This window comes from Chiloscyllium plagiosum, unplaced genomic scaffold (genome assembly GCF_037043375.1).
Source record: "Chiloscyllium plagiosum isolate Xiang-an unplaced genomic scaffold, Cpla_swu_hap1 HiC_scaffold_38, whole genome shotgun sequence".
Taxonomy (NCBI): domain Eukaryota; kingdom Metazoa; phylum Chordata; class Chondrichthyes; order Orectolobiformes; family Hemiscylliidae; genus Chiloscyllium; species Chiloscyllium plagiosum.
Window position 1 is genome coordinate 24,008,841 of NW_028270176.1, and position 14,387 is coordinate 24,023,227.

Consider the following 14,387-nt stretch of genomic DNA (forward strand, 5'->3'; position numbering starts at 1 on the left):
TATGTGCTGATAGTGCTGAGCAGGTTTGTCTCACTGAGGCACGGAAGGTATGATAGGTTGAAAGAAACTTAGATGACAAGGGATGTGGAACATCTAGTCAAGAGGAAGAAGAAATCTTATTTAAGGAGGCAAGGATCAGACAGGGCATTAGAGTGTTACAAGGTAGCCAGGAAGTAACTGAAGAATGGATTTAGGGGGTGGAACCTGACCTATGGATCAGATGATGGTGTAGGCACTGATAGCCAGATACAGCGTGCAGAGAGTCTGTGATGAGGGATAGGCACTTGATAGGACAAAGGTTCAGTCAGTGTGATGGTTTGAAGTGTGTCCAATCTAATGCAAGAAATATCAGGAATAAGGCTTGAAGCAGGTATGAAAAAGCTTTGGTGGGTCGCATTAAGGAAAACCTTAAGGCATTCTGCACTAATGTCAGAAACAAGAGGATGGCCACCGTGAGGGTAGTGCCAATCAGGGCTGGTGGAGCGAACTTGTGCCTGGAGTCAGATGAAGTAGGGGAGATCCTTATTGAATACTTTGCTTCAGTATTCACTGCTGAGAGGGACCTTGACGTTTCTGAAACAGATTGCTATTCTAGAAAATATTAATGTTGGGAAGAAGGAGGTGCTGAATATGTTTTCAAACGTCAGGTAGGTAAATCTCTTAAGAAAGACGAGATATAGCCAACGTTTCTACAGGAAGTGAGGGAAGCGATTGCTGTGCCTTTGGCAATGATTTTCATGTCCTCACTGTTCACTGGAGTAGTGCCAGATGATTAGAGAGTAGCAAATATTATTCCGTTGTTCCAGAAAGGGAATACGGATAATCCTGGGAATTATGGACCAGTCAGTCTAATCCCAGTAGTTGGCAAGGTTTTGGAGGGGATTCTGAGAGACAGGAGTTATGATTACTTGGAAAACCATAGTTTGATTAGTGGTAGTCAGCATGACTTTGTGAGGGGCAGGTCATGCCTCACAAACCTTATTGAATTCTTTCAGGATGTGACAAAGCACATTGGTGAAGGTCGAACAGTGGATGTGGTGTACAGGTTTTAGCAAGGTATTTGATGAGGTTCCCCATGAAAGGCTTGTTCAGAAAATAAGGAGGCATGGGATACAGGAAATTTGGCTCTGGATACAGAATTTACTGGTCCATAAAAGACAAGGGATGATAGGAGATGGAAAATAATCAGTGTGGATCTCAGTGACCAGTGGTGTTTCACAGAGATCGGTTCTGGGACCTTTGCTCTTTGTGATTTTTATGAGGATGGATGAGGAAGTGGAAGTGTGGGTTAGTAGTCTTACCGATGACAAGAAGGTTGGTAGAGTTGTGCGTGGTGTGGAGGGCTTTGTAGGTTGCGACAGGACATTGTGAGGATGCAAAACTGAGCTGATAACTAGCAAATAGAGCTCACCCTGGAAAGGTGTGAAGTAATTCACTTAGGAAGTTCAAATTTGAATGCAGGGTTAAAAGCAGGATTCTTCGTAGTGTGGAGGAACGGAGGAATCTTGGGATCCATGTTCAAAGATCCCTCAAAGTTGCCACTCAGATTTATTCCAAAGGCATATGGTGTGTCAGCTTTCATTAGCAGGGTGATGGAGTTCAAGAGTTGCGAGGTTATGCTGCAGCTCTAAAGAACACTGGTTGGACCACACTTGGAATATTGTGTAACTGAGATGTGGCTTCAAGTGGACAGGGCCTGGGAAATGAATATTCAAGGATACAGGTGCTATCGTAAGGACAGACTGACGGGCAGAGGGGGTGGGGTGGCCTTGTTGGTAAGGGACGATATTCAGTCCCTTGCGCGGGGGGACCTAGAGTCAGGGGATGTAGAGTCAGTGTGGATAGAGCTTCGAAATACTAAGGGTAAAAAGACCCTCTTGGGAGTCATCTACAGGCCCCCAAACAGTAGTCTGGATGTCGGATGTAAGTTAAATCAGGAGCTGAAATTGGCCTGTCGCAAAGATGTCACTACAGTTGTTATGGGAGATTTTAACATGCAGGTAGACTGGGAGAATCAGGATGGTATTGGGCCTCAAGAAAGAGACTTTGTGGAGTGCCTCAGAGATGGATTCTTAGAGCAGCTGGTGCTGGAGCCGACCAGGGAGAAGGCAATTCTGGATCTGGTATTGTGTAACGAACCAGAATTGGTCAGAGACCTCGAAGTGAAGGAGCCATTGGGAAGTAGTGTCCATAATACAATAAGCTTCAATCTGCAATTTTAGAGGGAGAGGGTACAGTCGGAAGTGACAGTACTTCTGTTGAATAAAGGGAACTATGGAGCTATGAGGGAGGAGCTGGCCAAAGTTCAATGGTGCAATACCTTAGCAGGGATGACCGTGGAGGAACAATGGCGGATATTTCTGTGTATAATGCAGAAGTTGCAGGATCAGTTCATTCCTAAAAGGAAGAAAGGTCCCAGGAGGAGGCATGGGCAGCCGTGGCTGACGAGGGAAGTAAAGAAACATATAAAGTTAAAAGAGAAAAAGTATAACATAGCTAAGATAAGTGGGAAAACTGAGGACTGGGAAGCTTTTAAAGAGCAACAGAGGATTACTAAGAAGGAAATATGCAGAGGAAAAATGAGGTACGAAGGTAAACTGGCCAAGAATATTAAGGAGGATAGTAAAAGCTTTTTTAGGTATGTGCAAGGCAAAAAAATGGTTAGGACAAAAATTGGGCCCTTGAAGACAGAAACGGGGGAATATATTACTAGGAACAAAGAAATGGCAGAGGAATTAAATGGGTACTTCAGATCTGTGTTCACTGGGGAAGACACAAGCAATCTCCCTGAGGTAACAGTGGCTGAAGGACCTGAACTTAAGGGAATTTATATTTGCCAGGATTTGGTGTTGGAGAGACTGTTAGGTCTGAAGGTTGATAAGTCTCCGGGGCCTGATGGTCTGCATCCCAGGGTACTGAAGGAGGTGGCTCGGGAAATCGTGGATGCGTTGGTGATTATTTTCCAGAGTTCAATAGATTCGAGGTCGGTTCCTGAGGATTGGAGGGTGGCTAATGTTATACCACTTTTTAAGAAAGGTGGGCGAGAGAAAGCAGGAAATTATAGACCAGTTAGTCTGACCTCAGTGGTGGGAAAGATGCTGGAGTCTATTATAAAGGATGAAATTACTGCACATCTGGATAGTAGTAACAGGATAGGACAGAGTCAGCATGGATTTATGAAGGGGAAATCATGCTTGACTAATCTTCTTGAATTTTTTGAGGATGTAACTATGAAGTTGGATGAGGGAAATCCAGTAGATGTAGTGTACCTGGACTTTCAGAAAGCTTTTGATAAAGTCCCATACAGGAGGTTAGTGAGTAAAATTAGGGTGCATGGTATTGGGGGCAAAGTACTAGATTGGATTGAAAATTGGTTGGCTAATAGGAAACAAAGGGTAGTGATAAACAGCTCCATTTCGGAATGGCAGGCAGTGACTAGTAGGGTACCGCAGGGATCCATGCTGGGACCGCAGCTTTTTACAATATATGTTAATGATATAGAAGATGGTATCAGCAATAACATTAGCAAATTTGCTGATGATACAAAGCTGGGTGGCAGGGTGAAATGTGATGAGGATGTTAGGAGATTACAGGGTGACCTGGACAAGTTAGGTGAGTGGGCAGATGCATGGCAGATGCAGTTTAATGTGGATAAATGTATGGTTATCCACTTTGGTAGAAAGAACAGGAAGGCAGACTACTACCTCAATGGAATCAATTTATGTAAAGGGGCAGTACAGAGAGATCTGGGTGTTCTTGTACACCAGTCAATGAAGGCAAGCATGCAGGTACAGCAGGTAGTGAAGAAGGCTAATAGCATGCTGGCCTTCATAACAAGAGGAATTGAGTATAGAGGCAAAGAGGTGCTTCTGCAGCTGTACAGGGCCCTGGTGAGACCACACCTGGAGTACTGTGTGCAGTTCTGGTCTCCAAATTTGAGAAGACATTCTGGCTATTGAGGGAGTGCAGCGTAGGTTCACGAGATCAATTCCTGGAATGGCAGGATTACCTTACACTGAAAGACTGAAGCGACTGGGCTTGTATACCCTTGAGTTTCGAAGATTGAGAGGGGATCTGATTGAGACGGATAAGATTATGAAAGGATTGGACACTCTGGCAGTAGGAAACATATTTCCACTGAACCAGAGGACACAGCTTAAAAATACGGGGTAGACCATTTAGGACAGAGCTCAGGAGAAACTTCTTCACCCAGAGAGTGGTGGCTGTTTGGAATGCTCTGCCCCAGAGGGCAGTGGAGGCCCACTCTCTGGATTCATTTAAGAAAGAGTTGGATAGAGCTCTCAAAGATAGTAGAATCAAGGGTTATGGAGATAAGGCAGGAACAGGATACTGATTAGGAATGATCAGTCATGATTATATTGAATAGCGGTGCAGGCTTGAGGGGCTGAATGGCCTACTCCTGCACCTATTGTCTATTGTCTATTGTCAGTTCTGGTCGTCTCATCATAGGAAAGATCTGGAAGCTTTCGAGAGGGTGCAGAGGAGATTTATTAGGATGCTGCCTGGACTACAGGGTATGTCTTATGAAAAAAGGTTATGGCAGCTCGGGCTTTTCTCATTGGATTGAAGAAGATTGAGAGGTGCACAGGATGTGGAGAAGCAGTGGATAGGCAGAGACTTTCTCCCATGGCAGAAACGTCTATCATAATGAGGCATAATTTTAAGGTATTTGAAGGAATGTTTAGGGCAGATATTAGAGGTCAGTTCTTTACACAGAAAGTGGTGGGTGTGTGGAATGCATTGCCAGCAGTAGTAGTGGAATCAGATACATGAGGGACATTTAAGCAATTCTTGGATAGGCATATGGGACATTGTACAATGAAGTGTATGGAGGTTAGTCAGATCTTAGAGCAGGATGAAAGGCTGGCACAACATTAAGCGCCCAAGGGCCTGTACTGTGCTGGATTGTTCTGTGTTCTATGTTCTCAGCTGAAGCCCAACGGAAACTCAAACAGGCACTACAACTGGAAAATGTGGAAAGTGGACCATTGAGTTTCAGGGTATGCTGACAAAAGTGGACACCCTCACCAAGCTGACTGAGCTTGGGGAACACCACTTGAGTGAAGGTATTTGCATAGCCTCACTCAGGAGATATCCTGAAAAGAAGGACTTCTGGTCAGCCCACAGCAAAATCCTGAAAATATGCCTAGTCTGCCAAATTTTCTGAACAATCCAAGCCAGCAGGCCATTGTAGTTGCAGCTGGTGTGCAAACTTGAGATAGTAAAAGATTCCCGCTCTGCCTAAATTAAATAAGAGAGCTCACGCGCCGGTATCCAGGACCGTGCACACCCTGGAAAGCCCACAGGCAGCTGGTTTTGAACAGTCAAACTGACTTGCACAACCAAACCATAACCAAATAAAATAAATGGTGGGCTAAATGGACGCAAGTTCTAATGGAGGTTGAGACTAATGCGTTATTTTCAGTGGTTGCGGAAGCAGTCTTGAAAAAAATTCACTCTGGATTCGAATCATTATCATAAGAACTTGGCCAGACTGTGAGCCTATGCTGGGAAACCTTTACAGATGAAGGGGACAACTTCAGTTAAGGTCTGTTATGAGAAGCAGGTGGTTCAGGTAAAACTGGTTGGTAAAAGTATAGGGTCCAAGCCTGATGGGGTGAAATTGAGAAATTTTCAACTGAATTGACTCAACATTTTTCGACTGGAAAATGGCTGGCAGAGTGAAGTCTTTATTAAATACCCAGAAGGTTTTCAGGAAAGTCGAGGGACTATCAAACGGGCATAGGTCACGTTACAAGTTGACCAAGAAGCAATGCCATAATTCTGCAAGTCCCACCCTGTGCCATTTGCCTTACGGGAAAAGGAGAGGCAGAAATCAGGAGGTTGGAAGGGGAAGGAAGATTGAACCAGTACAGCTTGCAGAGTGGGCAGCACTGGACCTACTGATTGTGAAGCCCGAAGGATGGTTTTGTGTTTGGGGGGTTTCGAGCAAATGGAAAACTGCTTTTCACAGCTGGCTGAATACCAGGCTTATGTTCAAAATTGGCAAGAAGGAGTTCCTTCACGAATTTGGATGAGCCATGTGTACAAGCAGTTAGATGATGAATCTCAGGAGTATGCTATAGTTAATGCCCATAAGGGTTTGTACTAATATACAGGACTAACATCAGCCTGTACTGTTTTCCAATGAACAAGGGGGAGCATTTTACAAGATGTACCCTAGACCACCATTTATCTAGGTAACGTGCCAAGAACTAGGAAAACCAATAAAGTGCACCTGGAGAACTTGGAAACAATGCTTAAGCATTTCTCCACAGTGGGTGTACATTTTTGGTAGGAAGTAATCCGCATAAACAACATCCATTGACTTATCTCTGTCTACTACTTTGTCACCTCTTAAAATGAGCTTTGCCAGGCATGACCTACCCTCCATGAATCCATGCTGACTCTCTGATTAGCTGACTTTTTTTGATAGATTGTTACCCTGTCCTTTATTACATATTTTAACAATGTCCCCATCACAGATGTAAGGCTACCTCATTTGAAATTCCTTGGTTTCCCTCTGTCTCCCTTCTCAAAGAGCGAAGCGACATGAGCAAGTTTGCAAATCCAGAGTACAACTCCTAAATCCAGAGAATTCTGAAAGATTATGGTGAGGGCATTGGCAACGTGCACAGATGGAGGCCATCAGGTCCTGGGGGTTTGTCACTCTTCAATTCCATTCATTTCATAGAAGATCATAGAATCTCTCCAGTGTGGAAACAGGCCTTTCCGCTCAACAGGTATACACTGACCTTCTGAAGAGTACCTGACAAAGACTCACTCCCCCACCCTTTTACTCTGCATTTACCCTTGATTAATGCACCTAACCTACACATCACTGAATATTATGGGCCATTTAGTGTGGCCAATTCACTGAACCAGCGGAAAAAAACTTGACAGACAAAATGTAAAGTGCTGGAAATGTGTTGCTGGAAAAGCACAGCAGGTCAGGCAGCATCCAGGGAACAGGAGAATCGACGTTTCGGGCATAAGCCCTTCTTCAGGAATGGGGAAAGTTTGTCCAGCAGGCTAAGATAAAAGGTAGGAAGGAGGGACTTGGGGGAGGGGTGTCGGAAATGTGATAGGTGGAAAGAGGTCAAGGTGAGGGTGATAGGTCAGACTGGGGTGGGGGCGGAGAGGTAGGGAAGAAGATCTCAGGTTAGGAAGGCGGTGCTGAATTTGATGGATTTGACTGAGACAGGGTGGGGGAGGGGAAATGAGGAAACTGGTGAGTGGGCAAGTGTGAGGTTGCACATTTAGTCAGGAAGAATAGGTCAGTTGAAAATGATTTAAAAAAGAGCAAGATCAAATAAATCTTTAGGAGAGAGAAATGTGTGGGTCCTAGTGAATGAATAACAAAAATGTGTCAGAGATTCATTGAGTCATAGAGATATCAAGCACACAAATAGACCCCTTGCTCCAAGCCGACCAGATATCCTAAACTTGGAGAAAATGAGGACTGCAGATTTGGAGATCAGAGTCAAGATGTTGCCCTGGAAAAGCACAGCCGGTCTGGCAGTATCCAAGGAGTAGGAGAATCAACGTTTTGGGAATAAGACTTCCATAATTCCTGATAATGTCATTCATAATGACAAGTAACAAAATCTAACCTGAAATCTAGATGTTGAAAGAAACCTGACTGTGATAGGATGCATCAAGACCCCGCCATGATGAAATGAAATTCACGACCCGAGTAGCAAATGTTTCAATGCAACTTAGAAGGTGTCCGGTGGAGCGGGATCAACGCTTGGTAAGGCAACCGCTCTGCTCAAGACTCCAAGAAATCACAGACAGCTGCGAACACACCCAAAACCGTCATACAAACCAGGCTTCTTTTGAGCTGCAGGAAAGCAGCCAGCATCATTAAAGATCCCCCCACAAACCCAACCTCCCCCACCGAACCACCACCGTACTACCCCGGTGATACTCTCTTCGTCGTCTTCTTCCATCTGGCAAAAGATACAACAGTTTAGACACGCATTAAGGGATTCAAGAACAGCTTCTTCCCTGTTGTTATCAGGCGAATGAATGGACGTCTTATATTTTAGAATTGATCTTTCTCTGCACCTTCTTTGTAGCTGTAACACTATATTCTGCAATTACCCTGATGTACTTATGTAAGGTATGATTTATCTGTATCTCGGTGCATGTGATGATATTAAATCAAATGAAATCAAATCCAATGTAGTAGAATAATGAACGGTCTGGACTTCAAATATTTCGAAGAAAGAATTGAATTTTTATCAACCTAAAGCGAATAAAGGATATCTGCAGAAAGCTGGGAGCAGGGTGCTGGTTTCTATGATCAGCCGTGATAATATAGAACGGGGACATAGGTTTGAAGAATCGAATGGCCTAACCCCACTCGTATATTCTATGTCTCTGTGCTTGATTGAAATGCCTCCATAGAAGGAGCAGCCCCTTATTAGCTTGAGCTGCTGTATTACTTTGGTTGTGTAGCTTAGGTTGCTGGATCTGTCAAACACAAATATTGGTTTCAGTCTCAGTTGGAGTTTGGGATTCTGCATTGATTTATGAACCTGAGGGACAACTTGTTCATGAAAATGGTGATGTTTGTATGGAACGAGATGCCCGATGTTGTGATGGAGACTGGTCCCATTGTAACACAGAAAAGGCATCTGGATGCGGAGATGAACAGGAAGTATTTCGAGGGATATGGCCAACCGTTGGCAAATGAGACGAGGTCAGATTGGGAGGTCTGGTCAGCGTGGACGAGTTTGAGTGAAGGGACTGTTTTCGTGCTGTACAACTCTATGACTCTATGATTTCTGCAATTCATTGCTCACAGGGATTGGTCTACCAATGAGTCACTAAAGTTGTAAACCTTCTGATTGGCGTTTTCCTATGAAGTCACAGCTGAATAATTTGAATGCAACAGGGACTTAATATCTCAGTGGTGATATATTTTCCCAAATAGAACAATGATGCAGTTTTAACATTCCCTTAGGAATCTGAACGAGTATAAACTGGTTTCTGAACATAGTAATATTATGTTTAACTCAAAGCTTTTGGCTTCATCACCCAGTAACAGAACCTTCATACACAAAATGTTGCAGTTGTTCACCATTGTTGATAAAGTATATTACATCACTATTGCTGCTATTGGCGTCCCTGGTAAGTTCTTATTTTAATATTCATTCATGAGCTGTGAACATTGCTGGCTATGCCAGCATTGATGGCCCAGAGGGCAGTTTAAAAGTCAGCCACATTGCTATGGGTCTGGAGTCACATGTCAGCCAGACCAGGTCAGGATAGCAGTTTCTTTCCCTAAAGGACATTAGTGAACCAGATGGATTTCACCACCAATTAACAATGGATTCATGGTTATCAGGAAACTCTTAATTCCAGATTTTTGTTTCCATTGATTTCAAATTCTATCATTTGCCATGAGGATTCAAACCTGGGTCCCCAGTACATTCCAGGTCTCTGGATTAATAGTCCAGTGGTAACGACACTGGGCCATTCCCTTCCCTGAGCAGAACTTAGAAAGTTGCATTGATCTGTGCAGTGGAATACCATGCCACCATGCTTGTATTTTGTTCGAAGTATTTGTCATTTGGGTTCACTGTGAGTCAGTTAGCACTGCCATCATCGCACATGCATTATCGCGGTTGTTGCAATGTTTGTTTTGGGCTCAATAACACAAGAATCCCTCTGAGCTGTAGATTGCAGAGATCAGGGATTCCTAGAGTAAAACAGCACAGAAACACAGCCTTCAGACAAACCAGATATTAAGATGGTAGCAGGGTAAGATACTACAGTCGGAGCCACTGTCTCTCCAGTTCCTTTTCCTTGTCCTTTCTTTCCTCTTCTCCCCTTTGCAGTATTTTTTCTTCAATCCTCTCCCCAAACCTTTAACCTACCCCTAACTGGGGAATGGAGATGAGTCGCGACCGGAGATAGGGCAGAAGCTGAGCACAGGAGCTGTGCCCCACAGCAGCAGCAGAGTGAGAGGGGCCGAGACAGGGATTGAATCCCGGAGTGACGACAGCAGGGAAATCCCGTGCTTTTTTCACTTTATAACTTTTGTACTTGTATCAAGGTGGCACCATTATATGGCAACAATTGTAAACACTTTCCACTGTACTCCTGTACTTCTGTACTGGAAGACAAGTGACAACAAAGGATATTCATTAGGGATGGTTGCGTTGAATTGATTATGTACAAGGAAGCCATTCGTTGCTTAACAAATCCAATTCCCCATTATTTTGTTGAACAATGACGGTTTTTCTTTCAAAGAATAGTTGAGAGGAAGAAGCTCTAATATTTCCTATTCCCAAGGAAGTGCATGAATGGAAAGTAGTGATAACAGTTAACTAACATATCACCAGCACTAAGTAGGTGTTTCAAGTCTTCAACAATCACGAATTATAGTGATTCGAAATGTAGTTCCAGAAATTGAGACAAATGTGAAGTGCTAACTTTCAGAAACGTGAATCACAGCAGGACTTGTACACTTAATGGTAGGGACCTAGGGACTGGTGCCAAACAAAGAGATCCTGGAATGCAGGTTCATAGTTCCTTGAAAGTGGAATCACAGGTAGGCAGGACACAAAGAAGGTGTTTAGTACACTTGACGTTATTGGGCAGCGCATTGACAATTGGACTTCAATGCCATGTTGTGGCTGTACATGACATTGGTTAGACCAAGTCTAGAAAACTGCCTTCAATTCTGGTCCCCCATTAAAGGAAAAATGCTGTTAAATTTGAAAGTGTGCAGAAAAGATTTACAAGAATGTCATGGGGATGGAAGGTCTGAGCAATAGGAACAGGCTGCCCAGGCTGGGGCTGTGCTTCCTGAAGCATTGACGGCTGAGGGGCATGGATAGGCAAGTGAGTAAAAACATTGTTTTAAGTTGAGAGGAGAAAGATTTAAAACCAGTCTAAATGGAAACTTCTTCATGCAGAGGGTGATACGCGTATGAAATGAAATGTCAGAAGACGTGGTGAAGGCTGGTACAATTGCAAGATTTAAAAGGTATTTGGGTAGGTATATGAATAAAAAGTGTTTAGAGGGATATTGGGTACATGCTGGCAAATGAGACTTGATTAATTTCGGATATCTGGTTAGCATGGAGGAGATGGAATGAAGGGACTGCTTCCGTCTTGTACACGACTATGACTTTAAGTGACTGAAAGTAATTGTTGAGTTGTTGAAGTGCAGCATAGACAGCTAGTTGTGTACACACAGAGAGCAAACCATTTGCAAGAACAAGTCCAAATATATAGTTTTTTACATGAAAAATTCTTCATTTTGTCTCATCCTCTGTGAAACTGCTGGATCAATTGACAGATCCGTTTGGTTAGCTTGATGTTCGTCAATGGTTTCGTTTTTCAATGGATATACCCTTTCCATCATGTGTCCAATTCCCAACTCCAGGTCCACTTGTTGATAAGGTGTTGATTTCCTATTGTTGGTGCCGATGTTCACAAATTCTTGGAACATTGTTTAAGAATGAATCTGTCCCATAAGGCAGAATTACGGAATGCAATGTTGTCAAATCCATGATTCTGGGCACTATATTTTTATTATAGATGCCATTCCATGTCAGCTTTCATTGTGACCATGTTAAAATGTGTCCTTACAATATTTAAGTCCATAGCTCCTTGGCTGGGAGAGCAGAAAGAAAATGGACAGTTTGCGGCTCTGTTCATGATTGGGTTTTTTTTTCATTAACAGAATGATGTCAATGAAGCCAATACAACTTGTTCAATCTGATTCTGTAAACAACAGTAAGGTATTCAACTGAACATTTTATGACAGCATAGATATTTTGCAGTACTTCATGTTCAATACCACACACCCTTTGTTCATTAGGTGCAGCTTTATATGGGATGGAATTGGGATTAAAATTCATTTTACAGATTAATATTCTTCCTGACCACTCTAATGTCATCTCGACTCAAATAGAAGAATGTGCGATTACATTTTTTGAATTAATTTCAGTTCTTCCTTTTACAGTTAATGCAGTGGCAATTGTTATCCTGTCCCGAGGGAAATGTGGACTTTCTAAATGCACCACTCATTATCTGGTGGCCATGGCAACAGCGGATCTGATGGTGATCGTCACTGACGTTATATTGTATCAGCTGGTTCATTACTTTTACCAGAGATCATTCCTACACCTCACACCTGCATGCATTGTGATTGGCTTTTTGCTTTTAGTGAGTTCAGACTGTTCTGTCTGGTTCACTGTCACATTCTCTGCTGATCGGTTTATTACCATATGTTGCCGGAAACTGAAACTGAAATATTGTACAGTGAAAACAGCAGCTGTTATTCTTTCAACAACCTGCACTCTTTTCTGTCTAAAAAACATTCCCATTTTCATTACACGGGAACCGGTAATTGTGATTGACAATGTATATTGGTCTTGTCAAATTAAGGCCAGCTACTACACTGAATTTGGGTGGATGGTTTATGACTGGTTTGATAAGGTTTTAACACCATTACTCCCATTCAGTTTAGTTTTGCTCTTTAATGCTTTGACAGTCAGATACGTGTTAGTGGCGAATCAGATTCGTAAAGGATTGAGGAGTCAGAACACGGAAGAGAAGCGCAGTGATCCTGAGATGGAGAGCAGAAGGAAGTCAATGATTTTACTGTTCACCATATCGAGTAGCTTCATATTGCTGTGGTCACCCTATGTAATAAATTTCTTATATTATCGAATTGCAGCAATTGATCCCAAATCTTACAATAACAGTTTGCTTGTATTTGAAAGAATAGGATATATGCTGCTGAGTTTGAGTTGCTGCACAAATACGTTTATTTATGGAGTAACTCAGTCGAAGTTCAGGGAACAGTTCATTAGCTCTGTAAAATACCCAGTGACTGCGATAAACAGAGTCATTACTTTTAGAATGAATTGATGGCAATCTATAAGACAGTAACATATACAGCTGATTTCCTGAGTGCATAATTAGGTCATAAACATTCACCAACTGGTTTGTATCAAAAATGCTAATTTGTATGAAAATATGAACAGCAGTGGAAGCTTCCCTTCGGTTGGCTGTGAATTTATTTTGGATTGCCATAATATTGAGACAAGATTTTTAATCGTCACCTGAAATAAATGAAATGAATCATACGAGCAATGAATCATCGTTACAACATCCACAGATATATAGTAAAATGCCCAAGCATTCGCCAGAAAGATATGAATCAGAGAGACTGCATTCCAACAAATAGATAGCAACAATTTTAACAACTGGGCCACTCGTTACTGTTGGGAGCGAATTGTAAACGAGTTCACTCACATTTTGTCTGCCTAATTTCAGTTTTGTCTTGCAATAACCTTTCCTTTCATTTCACTTACCTCCGGAATGATGTTGTTATAGGACAGCTCCGATTGGACACAGACATCAGGATTGCTGGTTCATCTTTATTTCATTTCTCATTTCATGTGGTTGCTTTTCAGTGAAAGCAAGTGTGCAACTCTGCATATTTGTCATTCGTAATGAAAAGGGGCATAATTAAAGGAAATGAAAATAATGATAAAAGTATCTGAGCTCTTCACATATAAAACAGTTTGGAAGTTTCCAAAGGGCATGGCAAACTATCATCCCATCTGTCTTTACATGGGGCGAATGAGAGCGTTCCATTCTGTTCATCATTAATTGCTATGACTTAGCTGCTTCTTTCACTTCCTGTTAATGGGAGTTTGTTAGACATTCCCTTGATTATTACATAACTGAATATTCTTATCATCAAAAGATCCTATCTGATTTATAATCAAAGATTTCTGGCCTTGAATTTTCACATGAATATACAATTACAGGAGGATAACATGTTTTTCTGGAGGAGAATATGTTCCAAAACCTACCCTCTTCCAGTCTCTGTAAAATGCCCCAAACTTGGGTTTTCATTACACAACAAAATCTTTATACTTCAAAACCAAAAACAGGTCAAAGGTTGCCTTTGCTGATCATAAAACCCTCACAATACAAATTATCTCATAATATTTCTCCAGTACCACCCCAATTATCTGCTTTCTGGCCCAGGATGGTTTGAATTGTTGGCTCCAGAAAGATTAAGATATTACTTATTACAACAAAGATTAAAACCAACATCTCACCAGTTCAAAAACTGAATGCAAAAGTACATTACATTCTAGCAACATAAATTGCTTTCCTTATATCATACTCCAGATGTCAAATGATACCAGGTTATAGTCCAACAGGATTATTCGAAATCACACACAGTTGGAACACTGCTGCTTCATCAGGTGAAGTGTCGTGTGAATTCTGACTGTGCCCATTTCACTCCAATACCAGCACCTCCATCATTGATATTATTTCACTCACATTTTATTTTCGAAATTTCTGAGTTCTGAATATTC

At 42.2% G+C, this 14,387-nt stretch overlaps 1 protein-coding gene across 1 annotated transcript; it reads left to right on the forward strand.

The window, feature by feature from the left end:
* Nucleotides 1-9,092: 9,092 nt before the first annotated feature.
* LOC148139324 (putative G protein-coupled receptor 139) lies at nucleotides 9,093-12,918 on the forward strand. Its single transcript, XM_087981059.1, has 2 exons — nucleotides 9,093-9,159; nucleotides 12,008-12,918. Exons 1-2 carry the CDS (start codon nucleotides 9,093-9,095, stop codon nucleotides 12,916-12,918), a joined length of 978 nt encoding a protein of 325 aa, XP_087837185.1.
* Nucleotides 12,919-14,387: the final 1,469 nt, after the last annotated feature.